The sequence below is a fragment of the Procambarus clarkii genome, chromosome 42 (assembly GCF_040958095.1).
Source record: "Procambarus clarkii isolate CNS0578487 chromosome 42, FALCON_Pclarkii_2.0, whole genome shotgun sequence".
Taxonomy (NCBI): domain Eukaryota; kingdom Metazoa; phylum Arthropoda; class Malacostraca; order Decapoda; family Cambaridae; genus Procambarus; species Procambarus clarkii.
In genome coordinates this window covers 21,624,364-21,646,904 of record NC_091191.1, presented here as the reverse complement: position 1 = coordinate 21,646,904, position 22,541 = coordinate 21,624,364, and the positions used below count along the sequence as shown (strand labels likewise).

Here is a 22,541-nt window from a genome sequence, read left to right as displayed (position 1 = left end):
TTCGTCAGAAAGCAAGTATCAGTTTAGTTCAATAACCAGTTTATAAATCCCCAACCCCCCATTAGAATTGGAGACCTGTCCGGGAGTGAATAAACACACCCTTACCCTGTCTGAGAGTGAAATGACACACCCATACCCTGTCCAGGAGCCGAGTGGACACATACCTGTGGCCCAAGTCTGAGTGGTGAGCTGTTAGTAGCACGCATAACTGCAGGTATATTATTTCTCTCTCTTGGGAAGACTCACAGGACAAGATGGAGAAGGTACAAGCATTTGTAGAGTCAAGCAAACCTGAAGATTTAGATGGGTGCACAAAAGAGCAGTTAAGGCAGATCGTGGAGAAATGTGGTGTCAAGGTGAATTCATCCAAAATGGTAAGAATGAAGGAAGAGCTCCATAGGTATTTGAGAGCCATGAACGAAGTGGGAAAGAAAGGAACCCAGTAAGGAGCTGAACGTGGAAAGGTAGAGGATGGATAATATGAGGTGTGATTCCAAGGATCTAATAGGAGTAGTCACAGTAGCAGGAACATGAGCTTAGAAAGGTTCCAGCTAGAGCTCCAAATGCAACATGAGCATGAAGAGAGGCAGTTCCAGCTAGAGAAGTTGAAGTTAGAACTGCAGATGAAAAAAAAGAGGTAGAAAAAGAGAAAACCCAAGTACGAGAACTGGAGTTAGAACAAGAGAAAGAAAAAGAGAAAACCAAAGTTGAGCAGGAAAGAGAAAAAGTGAGATAAATGGAGATAGAAGCAAATAGAGCTTTGGCAGAGCAGAGGCTTGAACATGAGTTACCAGAGAACACCACACACGCGCCACAACCACCAGATACCAGAGTGAGGGAGAAAGATATTCTCCTGTTCGTGTCGGAGAGCTTCTTTGAGCACTTTGAGAAAGTGGCAAATATCAAACAGTGGCCACAAGAGGAGTGGGCCCAATTGGTCCAGTTAAGATTGACTGGTTCTGCCAGAGAGGCGTACACCCAGTTGTCTCTGGAGGAATTCCAGGACTACTGGACTGTGAATAACAGCATATTGCGTTCGTTTCTATTAACTCCTGAAGCAGATAGAAAGCGTTTTCGAGAGATGATGAAGGCTCCTACAAGTATTTTCACCGAGACAGCGAGAGACCTGGAAAGGTGTTTCCAGAAATGGACTGAAGCTGTCGGAGTAGAAACGTATGATGATTTGAAACAGTTAATGATAATAAAGAAGTTTCTAGAAATGGTGCACCCCGAGACGAAATTCAAGATCCAAGAGGCAGGTGAGAGATACAGCAGATAAAGCAGATATGATTACGGAAGCCTATCGGAGCCTGAGGGAAACTAGAATGAGGAGCGATGTGCATGGTAATTATGGCAGACCCAGTGGAGCCTGGGGTGAGAACAATGTTGGTAGACGGGTGAATAAACAAAAGTACCATGAAAAGCAGGAAAGGAGATCATATGCCTCAGCTGAAAGTGAGGATGGAGAAGTTAAGATAGAAACCGTGAGAAGCTCCAACATGAGTGGACAGAATCGAAGAAGCCACCCAGGGAGACAAAACTCAGTGGGATGGAGAAGGAACATCTCCCAGGTGAGATGCTACAACTGTTGCAGATATGGTCACATCAGGAGAAACTGCCGACAGGGCAAGAAAGTTGTGACCTACCGTGAGGTTACTTTGAGGTGCTTCCGGGGCTTAGTGTCCCCGCGGCCCGGTCGTCGACCAGGCCTCCTGGTTGCTGGACTGATCAACCAGGCTGTTAGACGTGGCTGCTCGCAGCCTGACGTATGAGTCACAGCCTGGTTGATCAGGTATCCTTTGGAGGTGCTTATCCAGTTCTCTTGAACACTGTGAGGGGTCGGCCAGTTATGCCCCTTATGTGTAGTGGAAGCTTGTTGAACAGTCTCGGGCCTCTGATGTTGATAGAGTTCTCTCTCAGAGTACCTGTTGCACCTCTGCTTTTCAACGGGGGTATTCTGCGCATCCTGCCATGTATTCTGGTCTCATGTGATGTTATTTCTGTGTGCAGGTTTGGGACCAGCCCCTCAATTATTTTCCACGTGTAAATTATTATGTATCTCTCCCGCCTGCGATCAAGGGAGTACAGATTTAGGCTCTTTAGTCGGTCCCAGTAATTTAGATGTTTTACTGAGTGGATTCTAGCAGTAAAGGATCTTTGCACGCTCTCCAGGTCAGCAATTTCTCCAGCTTTGAAAGGGGCTGTCATTGTGCAGCAGTACTCCACTCTAGAGAGCACAAGCGTTTTGAAAAGTATCATCATCGGTATAGCATCTCTAGTGTGAAAAGTGCTTGTTATCCAACCTGTCATTTTTCTTGCAGTTGTGACGGCTACTTTATTGTGTTCTTTAAAGGTAAGGTCTTCCGACATGAGTACACCCAGATCCTTTACATTGCCTTTTCGTTCTATGTTATGATTTGCCTGAGTTTTGTAGGTGGTCTCTGTTTTTATATTTTCAATTTTTCCGTAGCGCATGAGCTGGAACTTATCTTCGTTAAACACCATATTATTTTCTGTAGCCCATAGAAAGACCTGATCTACATCTGATTGGAGGTTTGCCGTGTCCTCTATGTTGCCAACTCTCATGAAAATCCTAGTGTCATCTGCAAAGGATGATACAGTGCTATAGGTTGTGTTCTTGTCTATGTCCGATATGAGGATGAGAAAAAGTACTGGAGCAAGCACAGTACCCTGGGGGACTGAGCTCTTCACGGTTGATGGGCTGGATTTTATTTTGTTGACTATTACACATTGGGTTCTGTTGGTCAGAAAATTGTAGATCCATCTGCCTATTTTTCCGGTAATTCCTTTTTAACGCATTTTATGTGCAATAACACCATGGTTACATTTATCAAAAGCTTTTGCGAAATCTGTGTAAATTACATCAGTGTTTTGTTTGTCTTCCATAGCATCTAATGCCATATCATAGTGGTCCAGCAACTGCGACAGGCAAGAGCGCCCTGTTCTGAAACCATGTTGTCCGGGGTTATGGAGATGCTGTGATTCCATGTATTTTGTGATCTTACTTCTTAGCACTCTCTCAAAATTTTTTATGATGTGCGATGTTAGTGCTATCGGTCTGTAATTTTTTGCCTCTGCCTTATTTCCTCCTTTATGGAGTGGTGCTATCTCTGCTGTTTTTAGTATATCAGGAATAACGCCAGTATCTAGGCTTTGTCTCCACAGAATGTGGAGGGCCTGTGATAGTGTTTTTTTACAGTTCTTGATGAATATGGAGTTCCAAGAATCCGGGCCTGGTGCAGAGTGCATAGGCATACTGTTTATGGCTTCTTCAAAATCTAGTGGGGATAGGGCGACGTCTGATATATGATTTGATGTTGGTATCATATCCATGAAAAATTCCTTTGGGTTATCAATCTTTAGTGCATTTAATGGCTCGCTGAAAACAGAGTCGTACTGCTTCCTCAGTAACTCGCTCATTTCTTTGTTGTCATCGGTGAAAGTTCCATCTCCCTTTCGCAGGGGCCCGATACTAGATGTGGTTTTTGATCTTGATTTTGCATAGGAGAAAAAATATTTTTTTCATTGCCAACGTCACAAGTGACGCTGGCAATGTGTGACGCCCGAAACGCTTGTGTGAGTTTTATAAAAGATAAACCGCAGAAAGAGAAATTAATGAACGAGAGATATAGTCCATTTATCAGTAAAGATTGGGTTAGCATAGGAGCCCAACCCGAGACAAAAATGAGAATCCTCAGAGATACGGGAGCGAATCAGAGTTTGATTCTGAGAAGCCTGGTCTGGGATGAACGACTTCTAGCTGACAGTCGGAGAATAAAGGTTCATGGGTTATTGTCAGAGAATGACATGCCCATATGTGCTGTCAGACTGAGGTCTGACTATTTGTCGGCAGAGGTGATGTTGGGAGTGTCCTGACATACCTATTCTAGGGATACAAGTGATCCTGGGTAATGACTTGTGCGGGTCAAATGTGTTACCGGAGCTCATGGTGAAAGCTGTGCCAGAAGGGCCACAGTACCGAAGGAACACTTTATAGAGTTGACCTGGCTAGCATATTAGAGGATGAGTCAGAGGACAGCCAAATCATTGTGTATCCTGCCTGTGTAGTGACAAGGTCAGAGGTTGCCGACGAGGGAGACACTGGAGGTGAGGTAACAGTGTCGACTCCACTGAGGGAAGAAACTGACGTGGAGATAGCAGGGCTGTTTGGTGAAGGTCCAGCTCGTGAAGATAAGGGCATAGCGAGGACAGAGATGAAGCTGACCCTGCCAGATAGATGGAATGTGAACAGAGTGGACCTGATTAGAACCCACCCTGCTGAATTCAAGAACCAGAAAGTGGAGATAACTGTGTTGAACAGAGGTAAGGAAGAATGTGGATAGACTGAGGACGAGAGTAGAGTGACATGTTGTCCACAGGAACAGAAGTGTAGGGGATGATGAAGTTGAGTGGTGTGAGATGTCAGAAGTTGTAACATTTCATGGGAAGCGTGAAGGAGAGACGGTAATGACGAGTGATTGCCAAGAAAAGGAAGTGAGAAAAGATAGTATGTACGGAGAGGCTTACTAGCACTCTAGAAGAGGTAGGGCCACACGTATAGTTGAGTACGGTTGAGTGTATTACAGTACCTGAGGAAACCTTGAGGGAGCGAAGAAGAGTTGAATGGGAAGAATTAGAGTCGTGTAGTAAAGCAGAACGTGAGAAGAGAAAGATAATATTGCAGGCATGGAGGAGAAGAAGAAAGTTGAAGGTTCGATGGAAGTCGAAGGGGATAGAGTTACAGATTAATGTAGAGATGAAAGAAGGGATCGTCGATGAAAACGAGAGACTGAAGTAAGATGGCGACATTCTGAAGTATGAGGACGACAGAGGAGGTACATACAATAAATGTCTAACTCTTGACATGTGGAATGCAAGGAGAGGAAACGGAGGAAGAAAACATTAAGCTAGAAAGGGCTGAATGAGCGAAGATGTCCAACGCGGACAACTAGCCAAGATGGAAGAGCAGTTGGGTCAATTACAGGATGGCCAGCGCCAGGAACTGGTGGGAATTTTTCGGGAGAATGAATTACTTTTTATGGATGTGCCGCGAAGACATCGAGGGACGGTGCATGTGGTTAACGTGGGGGGGGATGCTGCTCCCATCTAACAGCACCCTTACAGGGTCAGCCCAGATAAAGTAGAAGCTATGAGGAAAGGAGTAAAGGGCATGGCGAGGTTTACAGGATAATGATCTGGCAGAGATAAGTGACAGTGAATGGAGTCACCTTGGATTCAGAATGGATTCAGCGAATGAATCACCTTGCCTCCTAGTTAAGAAGAGCGACGGTATATATCGATTTTGTACAAACTATAGGAGGGTGAATATGATTACGGTCGCTGACTCCCATCCAATACCGCTCATTGATGATTGCATAGATCGAATAGGGAGTGCACGATACGTGTCAAAGATAGACCCGTTGAAGGGGTACTACCGAATTCCCCTATCAGAATAGAGGGAATAGAATTAGTGGGAATTCCTATCAGAATTAGTGAGAATTCCCAATAATAGGGGAATCAGAATTCCCCTATTAGTGCTCGTTACTGCCATCTATCCTCCCATATTTTGAACTGGCATAAATATAGTATATGTAAATAATGAAATTACCAAACCTTTTAATTAGGAGAGAAAAGTGTAACACATTTAAAAACAGAGACCAGTCTAATGCAATGAAACAAGATTTGAAAAAAATTTACAGAAACTTAAACCAAGAATATGGGGTCTAGATTATTGCAGGACTGACTCAATAATCCCAACTACTACTTAAGTATCCAGCGATGAAATACATCAGTTAGAACTTATATATGATCATAACTTCTATCATAAGGAGCTCTTGCCCTACAAAATATAATCATACACAATTTGCTAAATCATAACTGTCAGGTAAATCACGCCTCACCCTGAAAATTACAAAAATAATACAACTTAAGTGATAAGCAGCCCAGGACTTGTTACGGGCTCACCATAGCCTGTGCTACATCAACATTTCGTTCCGAGTAGCTAAATCTAAAACAACAACAACAACTAGGACATGACGCACTTCTCCCCCGGAGTGCCACGCCCCCCTGAGGCCCCCAGCCCGCACCGACGGACTGCCACGCCCCCCTGAGGCCCCCAGCCCGCACCGACGGAGTGCCACGCCCCCCTGAGGCCCCCAGCCCGCACCGACGGACTGCCACGCCCCCCTGAGGCCCCCAGCCCGCACCGACGGACTGCCACGCCCCCCTGAGGCCCCCAGCCCGCACCGACGGACTGCCACGCCCCCCTGAGGCCCCCAGCCCGCACCGACGGTAACTCCTACCACCAAACAATATATAACTCGCAAATTAATCCTAAACAAACACATATTTTCCACCAAGCCAGACCAGTGAACACATCATATACGGCCCGAGGCGGCTGTGGCCGGACACGTCCACATCATGTGGGGCCCGCGGCGGCTGTGGCCGGACACGTCCACATCATGTGGGGCCCGAGGCGGCTGTGGCCGGACACGTCCACATCATGTGGGGCCCGAGGCGGCTGTGGCCGGACACGTCCACATCATGTGGGGCCCGAGGCGGCTGTGGCCGGACACGTCCACATCATGTGGGGCCCGAGGCGGCTGTGGCCGGACACGTCCACATCATGTGGGGCCCGAGGCGGCTGTGGCCGGACACGTCCACATCATGTGGGGCCCGCGGCGGCTGTGGCCGGACACGTCCACATCATGTGGGGCCCGCGGCGGCTGTGGCCGGACACGTCCACATCATGTGGGGCCCGAGGCGGCTGTGGCCGGACACGTCCACATCATGTGCGGCCCGCGGCGGCTGTGGCCGGACACGTCCACATCATGTGGGGCCCGCGGTGACTGTGGCCGGACACGTCCACATCATGTGGGGCCCGAGGCGGCTGTGGCCGGACACGTCCACATCATGTGCGGCCCGCGGCGGCTGTGGCCGGACACGTCCACATCATGTGCGGCCCGCGGCGGCTGTGGCCGGACACGTCCACATCATGTGGGGCCCGCGGCGGCTGTGGTCGGACACGTCCATATCATGTGGGGCCCGCGGTGGCTGTGGCCGGACACGTCCACATCATGTGGGGCCCGTGGCGGCTGTGGCCGGACACGTCCACATCATGTGCGGGCAGCAGGCACTTCCCCGAGTCCCCCTAACGGAAGTATGACAGCACCTGCGTATCAACTCAAGTCACCAATTAACATAATCGTAATACTACATAACATGCATTACTAATATATGTGAATCAACTGAAGAAATGCAATGTTACAGCATGATACACTAAACAGTCAGTACAACAGTAAAAATTAATCTTTACGTAGCCTGGCTATGTACTAACCTTATCATAGTTATTAACTGAGATGACTCTCAGTTCATAACAGGGGTCTTGGAATTATCAGCTCTACAAACCGCACACACGACCGGGGTGGATCTCATCGAAACCTTTAAAATACTAAACAATCAAAAGATATTAATCCACGCCACTTCTTCCTGGTACAGAGTAACTCCCCGATCGGAAAATTTCACGCTCAACAAGCTACAATGTTACACAAAGAAGAGACTGCTTTTTAACATTTTATGTGATCAGGTCCGCCAGGCCTACTTACCCAGAGAGGTCATAAATGTCAAGATAATTCCTCTATTCAAAATTTAGCTTGTGAAATGTTCTCAGTGTTAATGGCCAAAAATTTTGGCAAGCAGTTGGCTTCACTTCTCAGTGGAGACCACTACAGGTGATGACCTTCATGTAAACCATATCACACGTTGCGGGTTCAAATAAAAGTACTCAAATAAAATCAGCAAGCTACTTGTTCCCTCTCCAGGCATATAGCCAGCGGTCGACCACACTCCTCTCTCTCTCTCTCTCTCTGTATGACCGCAGGAGATGCATTAAACGAGCTTCCAGGGCCGTAGGAGACAGCCAGAGAATACTGAACGACTCCGAAAGTCAGGTCGTGAAAGCAGTCAAATCTCTCGTGCGTTTAACTTTTCGAACTAAACAATAATATATCTTCACTTTGTGTTAAAAGTCATTGTATAATCTAAACCAGAATCTAATCCAGTTACTCAGTTAGATCTAAAATTATTAGTATTATCTTTGATTTTCCACTTGAAAGTTTTTTTGGCAAGTTAAAATTAATTTTACTGAATAAAAAGTTATGTAGTAATCAGAATGTGACTGTCCGAAAATTTAGACATAAAAACCGGGAATAATTGGCTTTGGAAAAGCCTGCTATTAAATGCTTAAAAACTAACTGAAGGATTTCACGTACTGTTAAAAGCGTTTAATTCACGTTTTAAGCTGGACTGGACAGACCAAACACCGTCAGTCGCTGTCGACACAAAACTATTTACTGACAACATAACAAAACAGTCTAGCTTCTAAAACTATTTTGTCGGCTTTGTGACAAAATTAAGCGTCATATTGACTATTAAAAAAATAAAATAATGCTCCAAATTTCATATATAGTCAAGAGCTTAATATATTTTTGGCTCTTCTATTCTAATCACCTTTTTTGTTAAACATTTTGCAACATTTTTAACTAGAAATAAATCTCATTAAATTCTACGTAATTGTAGAAAGATAAGGTTTAAAATATTTGAGTGACCTTGAGCGCTGACCATTTTGATAATGGTGAGCACTCTAGGTGACCAAGGACACTTATCTACTGAGCACCGTCTCTACGGTCATGGAGGGTGCGGGTGTAAATGTTCCGCAGTGCCCTGATATTCACCAGACAAGGGTTAAGTAATCGCAAGTTTCTGATTCACACATAAACCTGACCAGGGCACTGTACTAGCGCACCCTCACCAGTGTACCCTGACCAGGGCACTGTACTAGCGCACCCCCACCAGTGTACCCTGACCAGGGCACTGTACTAGCGCACTCTCACCAGTGTACCCTGACCAGGGTACTGTACTAGCGCACCCTCACCAGTGTACCATGACCAGGGCACTGTACTAGCGCAGCTTCACTAGTGTACCCTGACCAGGGCACTGTACTAGCGCACCCTCACTAGTGTACCCTGACCAGGACACTGTACTAGCGCACCCTCACTAGTGTACCCTGACCAGGACACTGTACTAGCGCACCCTCACTAGTGTACCCTGACCAGGGCACTGTACTAGCGCACCCTCACCAGTGTACCCTGACCAGGGCACTGTACTAGCGCACCCTCACCAGTGTACCCTGACCAGGGCACTGTACAAGCGCACTCTCACCAGTGTACCCTGACCAGGGCACTGTACTAGCGCACCCTCACCAGTGTACCCTGACCAGGGCACTGTACTAGCGCACTCTCACCAGTGTACCCTGACCAGGACACTGTACTAGCGCACCCCCACCACTGTACCCCTGACCAGGACACTGTACTAGCGCACCCTCACCAGTGTACCCTGACCAGGGCACTGTATAAGCGCACTCTCACCAGTGTACCCTGACCAGGACACTGTACTAGCGCACCCTCACCAGTGTACCCTGACCAGAGCACTGTACTAGCGCACCCCCACCAGTGTACCCTGACCAGGACACTGTACTAGCGCACCCTCACCAGTGTACCATGACCAGGGCACTGTACTAGCGCACCCTCACCAGTGTACCCTGACCAGGACACTGTACTAGCGCACCCTCACCACTGTACCCTGACCAGGGCACTGTACTAGCGCACCCTCACCAGTGTACCCTGACCAGGGCACTGTACTAGCGCACCCTCACTAGTGTACCCTGACCAGGGCACTGTACTAGCGCACCCTCACTAGTGTACCCTGACCAGGACACTGTACTAGCGCACCCTCACTAGTGTACCCTGACCAGGACACTGTACTAGCGCACCCTCACTAGTGTACCCTGACCAGGGCACTGTACTAGCGCACCCTCACCAGTGTACCCTGACCAGGGCACTGTACTAGCGCACCCTCACCAGTGTACCCTGACCAGGGCACTGTACAAGCGCACTCTCACCAGTGTACCCTGACCAGGGCACTGTACAAGCGCACTCTCACCAGTGTACCATGACCAGGGCACTGTACTAGCGCAGCCTCACCACTGTACCCTGACCAGGGCACTGTACTAGCGCACCCTCACCACTGTACCCTGACCAGGACACTGTACTAGCGCACCCTCACCACTGTACCCTGACCAGGGCACTGTACTAGCGCACCCTCACCAGTGTACCCTGACCAGGGCACTGTACAAGCGCACTCTCACCAGTGTACCCTGACCAGAGCACTGTACTAGCGCACCCTCACCAGTGTACCCTGACCAGGGCACTGTACAAGCGCACTCTCACCAGTGTACCCTGACCAGGGCACTGTACTAGCGCACCCTCACCAGTGTACCCCTGACCAGGACACTGTACTAGCGCACCCCCACCACTGTACCCCTGACCAGGGCACTGTACTAGCGCACCCCCACCAGTGTACCCTGACCAGGGCACTGTACTAGCGCACCCCCACCAGTGTACCCTGACCAGGGCACTGTACTAGCGCACCCCCACCAGTGTACCCTGACCAGAGCACTGTACTAGCGCACCCTCACCAGTGTACCCTGACCAGAGCACTGTACTAGCGCACCCCCACCAGTGTACCCTGACCAGGGCACTGTACTAGCGCACCCCCACCAGTGTACCCTGACCAGGGCACTGTACTAGCGCACCCCCACCAGTGTACCCTGACCAGAGCACTGTACTAGCGCACCCCCACCAGTGTACCCTGACCAGGACACTGTACTAGCGCACCCTCACCAGTGTACCCTGACCAGGACACTGTACTAGCGCACCCTCACCAGTGTACCCTGACCAGGACACTGTACTAGCGCACCCTCACCAGTGTACCCTGACCAGGACACTGTACTAGCGCACCCCCACCAGTGTACCCTGACCAGAGCACTGTACTAGCGCACCCCCACCAGTGTACCCTGACCAGGGCACTGTACTAGCGCACCCTCACCAGTGGACCCTGACCAGCGCACCGTGACCTGCGCACTCTGACCAGCGCACCGTGACCTGCGCACTCTCACCAGCGCACTGTTACTTCGAAACTGAGGTTAGAAATATATGTTAAGAGTTATGAATTTGAAAATTATTGAAGAAATACTAGCTGTTATTAACACATATACAATAAACGGAGCCGTTATCAGGGGTCCTCGACGCCGGTGGTGCCGTCTTGGAGAGTATCAGAGACCAGGAGATAACAGATAACGCAATCGTATATTGACCTCCTGAGATGTGCCTCATCGTATATTGGCCTCCTGAGATGTGCCTCATCGTATATTGACCTCCTGAGATGTGCCTCATCGTATATTGACCTCCTGAGATGTGCCTCATAGTATATTGACCTCCTGAGATGTGCCTCATCGTATATTGACCCACTGAGATGTGCCTCATCGTATAATGACCTCCTGAGATGTGCCTCATCGTATATTGACCCACTGAGATGTGCCACTTCGTATATTGACCTCCTGAGATGTGCCTTATAGTATATTGACCTCCTGAGATATGCCACATCGTATATTGACCTCCTGAAATGTGCCTCATCGTATATTACTCGTGTTAATAATGTCTCCGGTTTATTTAGATAAAATGGGTTTATTGTTAATTTTAAGGTTATGGAATTTTGGATCATATAGGTGCTAGAGGAAGCATCGAAGTCGCGTCTTGGACGTGGTAGTGAGCAGATGTGTTTTGTGTTGCTCTCTGCTACTGGCGTCTGGTGGGCGGACGTGTCGTGTTGACAGATGAACCTGTAGACTTAGCCTGGGGGTGGTATATGTGCCATTATGAGCTCCTACACACCTCCACTCAAGCGGAAGGAGCCCGTAGGACTCAAGTTCAGTTGTAACACTGATTATGACCTTGTCTGCACGACGATCTTCGGTGTGCTTCAGATAAAGATGGACGAAATAAACGCTACAGACGAAAGACGGACGAGTTTCTAAAGAGGTATGATGATGGTATCAGTCTGCCTTATGGGGATGGGTCGGTGCAAGTAATTACTTTGAGCATGACGTTTACATATGTTTCTGTGATGGGATGCGCCCTTTGAAAAGTCAGATGGAACCATTACCCATATTATGGAACAATATGGGAAAGTGGACAATGTTCGTTTTAATAAATATACCTATGGAGCAGGAAAAGGGTGCTTCAGTGGAGCAAGAACAGTGAAAATTGAACTTCCCCATAATATATTCATTCATCAGTGTCAGTAGTAGTCCAATATATTAACTTTATATACAGTGGACAACTGAAAACATGTTTTAAGTGTGGGCGTACTGGTCACTTGGCTGCTGCCTGCCAGGTGGAGGCAACAGAACCTATCAACATATTTCGTGAATTAATGGATTAAAAATTAATAATTTTTCGCCATTAATGGAGGACAGTGTACCAGGAAATGAACCCACTGTTGTAAGTGCTGCAGTTCCAGGTGGGGGGGGGGGGGGGATGAACCCAAAACTCTGTTCGTGAAACGTCTGTGGGAGTGACTCCCAGTGGGAGTGACTTCCAGTGGGAGTGAGGACGGTGCAGGTAACTTAGGTCAGGACGACAAAGGTAAAGCAGACAAGAACAGTGCAGGCAACACTGCTCAGGACGCTATACCTCCTGTCATCCAACCTGGTGAGGGGGAGGCAAGTCAGGACAATGTACATGTAGACGCCCATAAAGTAGTCAGTGCAGCTGCCATGAGCTGCGATGCTGACGATGGTGTTGAGCCTGGCGAGGTGATAATAGAACAAGCAATTGGTTGTCAGCTGGATGTAGAGGATGACCCAATGCTTGATAGTAACGAAGAAATGTCTGTACAGAGGGCAACTCCACCCAGTTACGTAAGGTCTGGTAGAAAGTGTAGGGGTCGTGTGAAGGCTGAGTATGTAACCAGTCATGTGAAGACACGCGGGGAAAAATTAACCAAAGTATTGATCTGATAGTGTGAAGGACTGTGACGCTAAATGAAAAGTCTGTGAAAATTAACCAGGTGGTTGGCGTCGAAGTTCACCGTGACCAAGGTCACCAGGAGTTACTGAAGAGTAGCGAGGGCACAGTACACCAGGAGAGTGGTGATCATGTTAGGGCACAGTACACCCGATGAGTGGTGATCATGTTAGGGCACAGTACACCAGGAGAGTGGTGATCATGTTAGGGCACAGTACACCCGGTGAGTGGTGATCATGTTAGGGCACAGTACACCAGGAGAGTGGTGATCATGTTAGGGCACAGTACACCCGTTGAGTGCTGATCATGTTAGGGCACAGTACACCAGGAGAGTGGTGATCATGTTAGGGCACAGTACACCCGGTGAGTGGTGATCATGTTAGGGCACAGTACACCCAGTGAGTGGTGATCATGTTAGGGCACAGTACACCCAGTGAGTGGTGATCATGTTAGGACACAGTACACCCAGTGAGTGGTGATCATGTTAGGGTACAGTACACCCGGTGAGTGGTGATCATGTTAGGGCACAGTACACCCGGTGAGTGGTGATCATGTTAGGGCACAGTACACCCGGTGAGTGGTGATCATGTTAGGGCACAGTACACCCAGTGAGTGGTGATCATGTTAGGGCACAGTACACCCAGTGAGTGGTGATCATGTTAGGGCACAGTACACCCGGTGAGTGGTGATCATGTTAGGGCACAGTACACCCAGTGAGTGGTGATCATGTTAGGGCACAGTACACCCGGTGAGTGGTGATCATGTTAGGGCACAGTACACCAGGAGAGTGGTGATCATGTTAGGGCACAGTACACCCAGTGAGTGGTGATCATGTTAGGGCACAGTACACCAGGAGAGTGGTGATCATGTTAGGGCACAGTACACCCAGTGAGTGGTGATCATGTTAGGGCACAGTACACCCAGTGAGTGGTGATCATGTTAGGGTGATCATGATATATATATATATATATATATATATATATATATATATATATATATATATATATATATATATATATATATATATATCATAAATTTGATGTGCACAAAGAACACATTGTACAAGATGTTAAGAAACTTGATGTGCTCCTTGATTATTTTGAAATCCTAAATAAATTCTACGAACCTGTGGAAAGGTGGTACGATGATAGTCATTACTAAACAAGCCCACAGAAAGTTTCTCAATACCGAAATGGATGATAATAGTAATGTTTTATATGCGAGGATTTCTTTTTTTGACACCATAATTCCTGGGCTTAATGTGTCTGCTCCCTCTGGCACCCACAGAAAGAAAGAGAAGGCGGATTTGCTCTCTAAAGAGTTATTGTACATTGCCCAAGTTCAGTTGACACAGGGCCATGTTCTGTTGGCACAGTGCCTGGGCTCAGTTGACACAGGGCCTGGGCTCAGTTAACACAGGGCCTGGGCTCAGTTAACACAGTGCCTGGACTCAGTTAACACAGTGCCTGGGCTCAGTTAACACAGTGCCTGGGCTCAGTTAATACAGGGCCTGGGCTCAGTTAACACAGTGCCTGGGCTCAGTTAACACAGTGCCTGGGCTCAGTTAACACAGTGCCTGGGCTCAGTTAACACAGTGCCTGGGCTCAGTTAACACAGGGCCTGGGCTCAGTTAACACAGTGCCTGGGCTCAGCTAACACAGTGCCTGGGCTCAGTTAACACAGGGCCTGGGCACAGTTAACACAGTGCCTGGGCTCAGTTAACACAGTGCCTGGGCTCAGTTAACACAGTGCCTGGGCTCAGTTAACACAGTGCCTGGGCTCAGTTAACACAGGGCCTGGGCACAGTTAACACAGTGCCTGGGCTCAGTTAACACAGTGCCTGGGCTCAGTTAACACAGTGCCTGGGCTCAGTTAACACAGGGCCTGGGCACAGTTAACACAGTGCCTGGGCTCAGTTAACACAGTGCCTGGGCTCAGTTAACACAGTGCCTGGGCTCAGTTAACACAGTGCCTGGGCTCAGTTAACACAGGGCCTGGGCACAGTTAACACAGTGCCTGGGCTCAGTTAACACAGTGCCTGGGCTCAGTTAACACAGGGCCTGGGCTCAGTTAACACAGTGCCTGGGCTCAGTTAACACAGTGCCTGGGCTCAGTTAACACAGTGCCTGGGCTCAGTTAACACAGTGCCTGGGTGTAACGTATCGGAAAATTAAATGGAACGAAATGAGATGAAATCTGAAGGATCTCATGGTGGTGTGGGGAGGTAGAGAGGTGGAAGGGACGTGTGAGGATTATGGTCAAGGGAGAGGAAAAGTTAGAATGAGGAAGATTATGAAATCAATGTGGAAAGTAGAAGATAGTAGAGTAGTAGAAAAGATAGATGGGTAGAAAGTAGAAGTAGGAGGTAGAAATAAGAATTGGTTAAATGATGAAAGTAGCTGCCACCATCCATTCAAGTTAATTAACTATAAGACAATGAATGGAATTTGTCTGTACTTTAAGCTGTTATTAAATGTTAGCATGTATCAACCTTCTATGCATGTACTTGTAAATTAAAATCTTAAAACCATTAAACTAGGAGGGTTTCTACTCTGGCCTCAACTGACAAAGATCTAAGGAACACAATTAAAGGCAATTTAAAAATTAAGTTTATGAACTGTTTATTTACTATTATGGGTATCATTCAAATGAGTAACACAATTCAACTATATCTTTGGATGTTAAAGGACAACAATAATATTCAATGTGAGTCACCACACAAGACATTGAGAACACTTCGACTGACTGACCCTGAAAAATCACACAACACCTTAAACTGGAAAACACACCAGATACGTCATCTTAAGGTCAACTCTCCAAAGACTGAAACTAAGCTGGATAGAGAGGGGAGGGTGTGGATTACGGTCGACAGTCCCCACCCGGCCTGACGGCCTGTGGTCTGTGGGACTCAAGACTAGCGGTCTCCACTGCACTTCTGCTCTCCCCTGTGTCTCTGATCTCGAATGTACAGTTCCCTGGGTCATTTATGGGGATTCCGGGAGCTAAGCCCTGCCTATCAGTAAAATAGCCTCAGGCTCTCTACCTACCACACCTTTAAACAGCGGCTTGTTTGACTGGCACAACCCAGCCAACCGTTTGCATTTATCGGCTTAGCAGAAAGCAAGGTCACCTGACATGACCTGACCCCTGGTCACCGTGTGCTCATTAACTTCATAAGGTATGACTTCTTAATTATTAAAGACAGACAGTCTGGCGCCTCATATATCATGGATAATTGATTCTAATATGTAAAATAAAACTAAACACCTTAATGGTGTTACATGGGCTCAGGTGACAGTGTCAGGGATCGAGTGACACAGTGCCTGGGCTCAGTTGACACAGTGCCTGGGCTCAGTTGACACAGTGCCTGGGCTCAGTTGACACAGTGCCTGGGCTCAGTTGACACAGTGCCTGGGCTCAGTTGACACAGTGCCTGGGCTCAGTTGACACAGTGCCTGGGCTCAGTTGACACAGTGCCTGGGCTCAGTTGACACAGTGCCTGGGCTCAGTTGACACAGTGCCTGGGCTCAGTTGACACAGTGCCTGGGCTCAGTTGACACAGTGCCTGGGCTCAGTTGACACAGTGCCTGGGCTCAGTTGACACAGTGCCTGGGCTCAGTTGACACAGTGCCTGGGCACAGTTGACACAGTGTCTGGGCTCAGTTGACAATGCCTGGGCTCAGTTGACACAGTACCTGGGCTCAGTTGACACAGTGCCTGGGCTCAGTTGACACAGTGCCTGGGCTCAGTTGACACAGTGCCTGGGCTCAGTTGACACAGTGCCTGGGTTCAGTTGACACAGTGCCTGGGCTGGGATGACACTGTGCCTGGGCTCAGTTGACACAGTGCCTGGGCTCAGTTGACACAGTGCCTGGGCTCAGTTGATACAGTGCCTGGGCTCAGTTGACACAGTGCCTGGGCTCAGTTGACACAGTGCCTGGGCTCAGTTGACACAGTGCCTGGGCTCAGTTGACACAGTGCCTGGGCTCAGTTGACACAGTGCCTGGGCTCAGTTGACACAGTGCCTGGTCTAGGGTGACACAGTGCCTGGGCTAGGGTGACACATGTCTCTTAACCTACTTTGATGCAATCTCTAAAATAATAGTTTTTCTATTCACCTTTTTACTAAATGCAATTTTCTACTAATATTTACATTGTGTTAATCTCGCATGTTTAATGTTGTCTTGTATTCATACTTTGAGTAGAAAATTGTTTTATTTCGAAAAAAATGTTGAATTTGACTGATAACATAAGTGTTACTGAGACTTCTTTAAGCAAAATATCGACATTTTTGTTTCTAATTATCAGGACTTGCAAAGAATAATTTGTTTACATGTGTATTAGTTTGCCAGTTCCTTATAGATTGTATTTCTTTCCAGATGATGGTGACCCGGTGTGCTCAGTGTACACCTGTAGCAACACTGGTGAGTGACAAGTCTTGTGGTGTGCTCAGTGTACACCTGTAGCAACACTGGTGAGTGACAAGTCTTGTGGTGTGCTCAGTGTACACCTGTAGCAACACTGGTGAGTGACAAGTCTTGTGGTGTGCTCAGTGTACACCTGTAGCAACACTGGTGAGTGACAAGTCTTGTGGAGTGCTCAGTGTACACCTGTAGCAACACTGGTGAGTGACAAGTCTTGTGGTGTGCTCAGTGTACACCTGTAGCAACACTGGTGAGTGACAAGTCTTCTACCTGAACAGTTTGCTAAAATTTTCGCACGGTTGTATTTGGCACTTTAGTTTATAGATAATTATATATTTTGTGAAATAAACTGTACATCATATGGAAGTAAATTTATTTTCAGTAATTGACAAGTACATATTCAGTACTACTAAGTTGTCAAGGGAAAGTTTCACAATTTTTACGTTTAATCTCTGACAATATTGTTAGACACAAAGTAGTACACTGGAAAAAACATTTTTCTGGTTATATTTGGCAATACGTTTGGACGAGCAAATTATTGTAACACGAAGGAACAAAATCTTTAATGAAATGTACAGTGAAATGTGAAATGAAATATATATATATATATATATATATATATATATATATATATATATATATATATATATATATATATATATATATATATACATATATATATATGTATATATATATATATATACATATATATATATATATATATATATATATATATATATATATATATATATATATATATATATATATATATGTATATACAACTTTAGAACACTTTCCCACCAGGAGACTCGAACCCTAGCCAGCACAGAAGCCTTCCAGCAACTGGCATAACAGGTACGCCTTAACCCTCTCCACCACCTGCTCAGACCCTTAAAAGAGATGGTAATTTCGGAGTATTTAAATACCACAAAGATCACCAGCTCCCAAGAGCACTAGAGCAAGTGAGGGGTCATTTAGACGTTAATTTCATCAAGTCCCTGTTAATATGGGAAGACACAGTGTCTTTGCTTAAGGCACAACTCTCCTAAACACGAGAGTCAAGTATACAACTTTAGAACACTTTCCCACCAGGAGACTCGAACCCTAGCCAGCACAGAAGCCTTCCAGCAACTGGCATAACAGGTACGCCTTAACCCTCTCCACCACCTGCTCAGACCCTTAAAAGAGATGGTAATTTCGGAGTATTTAAATACCACAAAGATCACCAGCTCCCAAGAGCACTAGAGCAAGTGAGGGGTCATTTAGACGTTAATTTCATCAAGTCCCTGTTAATATGGGAAGACACAGTGTCTTTGCTTAAGGCACAACTCTCCTAAACACGAGAGTCAAGTATACAACTTTAGAACACTTTCCCACCAGGAGACTCGAACCCTAGCCAGCACAGAAGCCTTCCAGCAACTGGCATAACAGGTACGCCTTAACCCTCTCCACCACCTGCTCAGACCCTTAAAAGAGATGGTAATTTCGGAGTATTTAAATACCACAAAGATCACCAGCTCCCAAGAGCACTAGAGCAAGTGAGGGGTCATTTAGACGTTAATTTCATCAAGTCCCTGTTAATATGGGAAGACACAGTGTCTTTGCTTAAGGCACAACTCTCCTAAACACGAGAGTCAAGTATACAACTTTAGAACACTTTCCCACCAGGAGACTCGAACCCTAGCCAGCACAGAAGCCTTCCAGCAACTGGCATAACAGGTACGCCTTAACCCTCTCCACCACCTGCTCAGACCCTTAAAAGAGATGGTAATTTCGGAGTATTTAAATACCACAAAGATCACCAGCTCCCAAGAGCACTAGAGCAAGTGAGGGGTCATTTAGACGTTAATTTCATCAAGTCCCTGTTAATATGGGAAGACACAGTGTCTTTGCTTAAGGCACAACTCTCCTAAACACGAGAGTCAAGTATACAACTTTAGAACACTTTCCCACCAGGAGACTCGAACCCTAGCCAGCACAGAAGCCTTCCAGCAACTGGCATAACAGGTACGCCTTAACCCTCTCCACCACCTGCTCAGACCCTTAAAAGAGATGGTAATTTCGGAGTATTTAAATACCACAAAGATCACCAGCTCCCAAGAGCACTAGAGCAAGTGAGGGGTCATTTAGACGTTAATTTCATCAAGTCCCTGTTAATATGGGAAGACACAGTGTCTTTGCTTAAGGCACAACTCTCCTAAACACGAGAGTCAAGTATACAACTTTAGAACACTTTCCCACCAGGAGACTCGAACCCTAGCCAGCACAGAAGCCTTCCAGCAACTGGCATAACAGGTACGCCTTAACCCTCTCCACCACCTGCTCAGACCCTTAAAAGAGATGGTAATTTCGGAGTATTTAAATACCACAAAGATCACCAGCTCCCAAGGGCACTAGAGCAAGTGAGGGGTCATTTAGACGTTAATTTCATCAAGTCCCTGTTAATATGGGAAGACACAGTGTCTTTGCTTAAGGCACAACTCTCCTAAACACGAGAGTCAAGTATACAACTTTAGAACACTTTCCCACCAGGAGACTCGAACCCTAGCCAGCACAGAAGCCTTCCGGCAACTGGCATAACAGGTACGCCTTAACCCTCTCCACCACCTGCTCAGACCCTTAAAAGAGATGGTAATTTCGGAGTATTTAAATACCACAAAGATCACCAGCTCCCAAGAGCACTAGAGCAAGTGAGGGGTCATTTAGACGTTAATTTCATCAAGTCCCTGTTAATATGGGAAGACACAGTGTCTTTGCTTAAGGCACAACTCTCCTAAACACGAGAGTCAAGTATACAACTTTAGAACACTTTCCCACCAGGAGACTCGAACCCTAGCCAGCACAGAAGCCTTCCAGCAACTGGCATAACAGGTACGCCTTAACCCTCTCCACCACCTGCTCAGACCCTTAAAAGAGATGGTAATTTCGGAGTATTTAAATACCACAAAGATCACCAGCTCCCAAGAGCACTAGAGCAAGTGAGGGGTCATTTAGACGTTAATTTCATCAAGTCCCTGTTAATATGGGAAGACACAGTGTCTTTGCTTAAGGCACAACTCTCCTAAACACGAGAGTCAAGTATACAACTTTAGAACACTTTCCCACCAGGAGACTCGAACCCTAGCCAGCACAGAAGCCTTCCAGCAACTGGCATAACAGGTACGCCTTAACCCTCTCCACCACCTGCTCAGACCCTTAAAAGAGATGGTAATTTCGGAGTATTTAAATACCACAAAGATCACCAGCTCCCAAGAGCACTAGAGCAAGTGAGGGGTCATTTAGACGTTAATTTCATCAAGTCCCTGTTAATATGGGAAGACACAGTGTCTTTGCTTAAGGCACAACTCTCCTAAACACGAGAGTCAAGTATACAACTTTAGAACACTTTCCCACCAGGAGACTCGAACCCTAGCCAGCACAGAAGCCTTCCAGCAACTGGCATAACAGGTACGCCTTAACCCTCTCCACCACCTGCTCAGACCCTTAAAAGAGATGGTAATTTCGGAGTATTTAAATACCACAAAGATCACCAGCTCCCAAGAGCACTAGAGCAAGTGAGGGGTCATTTAGACGTTAATTTCATCAAGTCCCTGTTAATATGGGAAGACACAGTGTCTTTGCTTAAGGCACAACTCTCCTAAACACGAGAGTCAAGTATACAACTTTAGAACACTTTCCCACCAGGAGACTCGAACCCTAGCCAGCACAGAAGCCTTCCAGCAACTGGCATAACAGGTACGCCTTAACCCTCTCCACCACCTGCTCAGACCCTTAAAAGAGATGGTAATTTCGGAGTATTTAAATACCACAAAGATCACCAGCTCCCAAGAGCACTAGAGCAAGTGAGGGGTCATTTAGACGTTAATTTCATCAAGTCCCTGTTAATATGGGAAGACACAGTGTCTTTGCTTAAGGCACAACTCTCCTAAACACGAGAGTCAAGTATACAACTTTAGAACACTTTCCCACCAGGAGACTCGAACCCTAGCCAGCACAGAAGCCTTCCAGCAACTGGCATAACAGGTACGCCTTAACCCTCTCCACCACCTGCTCAGACCCTTAAAAGAGATGGTAATTTCGGAGTATTTAAATACCACAAAGATCACCAGCTCCCAAGAGCACTAGAGCAAGTGAGGGGTCATTTAGACGTTAATTTCATCAAGTCCCTGTTAATATGGGAAGACACAGTGTCTTTGCTTAAGGCACAACTCTCCTAAACACGAGAGTCAAGTATACAACTTTAGAACACTTTCCCACCAGGAGACTCGAACCCTAGCCAGCACAGAAGCCTTCCAGCAACTGGCATAACAGGTACGCCTTAACCCTCTCCACCACCTGCTCAGACCCTTAAAAGAGATGGTAATTTCGGAGTATTTAAATACCACAAAGATCACCAGCTCCCAAGTGGGAAAGTGTTCTAAAGTTGTATACTTGACTCTCGTGTTTAGGAGAGTTGTGCCTTAAGCAAAGACACTATGTCTTCCCATATTAACAGGGACTTGATGAAATTAACGTCTAAATGACCCTTCACTTGCTCTAGTGCTCTTGGGAGCTGGTGATCTTTGTGGTATTTAAATACTCCGAAATTACCATCTCTTTTAAGGGTCTGAGCAGGTGGTGGAGAGGGTTAAGGCGTACCTGTTATGCCAGTTGCTGGAAGGCTTCTGTGCTGGCTAGGGTTCGAGTCTCCTGGTGGGAAAGTGTTCTAAAGTTGTATACTTGACTCTCGTGTTTAGGAGAGTTGTGCCTTAAGCAAAGACACTGTGTCTTCCCATATTAACAGGGACTTGATGAAATTAACGTCTAAATGACCCCTCACTTGCTCTAGTGCTCTTGGGAGCTGGTGATCTTTGTGGTATTTAAATACTCCGAAATTACCATCTCTTTTAAGGGTCTGAGCAGGTGGTGGAGAGGGTTAAGGCGTACCTGTTATGCCAGTTGCTGGAAGGCTTCTGTGCTGGCTAGGGTTCGAGTCTCCTGGTGGGAAAGTGTTCTAAAGTTGTATACTTGACTCTCGTGTTTAGGAGAGTTGTGCCTTAAGCAAAGACACTGTGTCTTCCCATATTAACAGGGACTTGATGAAATTAACGTCTAAATGACCCCTCACTTGCTCTAGTGCTCTTGGGAGCTGGTGATCTTTGTGGTATTTAAATACTCCGAAATTACCATCTCT

General features: G+C 46.8%; 1 protein-coding gene across 2 annotated transcripts in view; it reads left to right on the top strand.

Annotated features, from left to right (window-relative positions):
* LOC123770249 (uncharacterized) overlaps positions 1-22,541 on the top strand; it is a 407,808-nt gene that overhangs the window by 7,951 nt on the left and 377,316 nt on the right. The window contains exon 2 of one of the 2 annotated variants that reach the window (XM_069339938.1): positions 17,324-17,368. In XM_069339938.1, the coding sequence (XP_069196039.1) occupies positions 17,324-17,368 (45 nt within the window). Of the gene's footprint in view, positions 1-17,323; positions 17,369-17,595; positions 17,619-22,541 lie in introns of those variants that run through there. The other variant, XM_069339939.1, reaches the window with a different exon arrangement.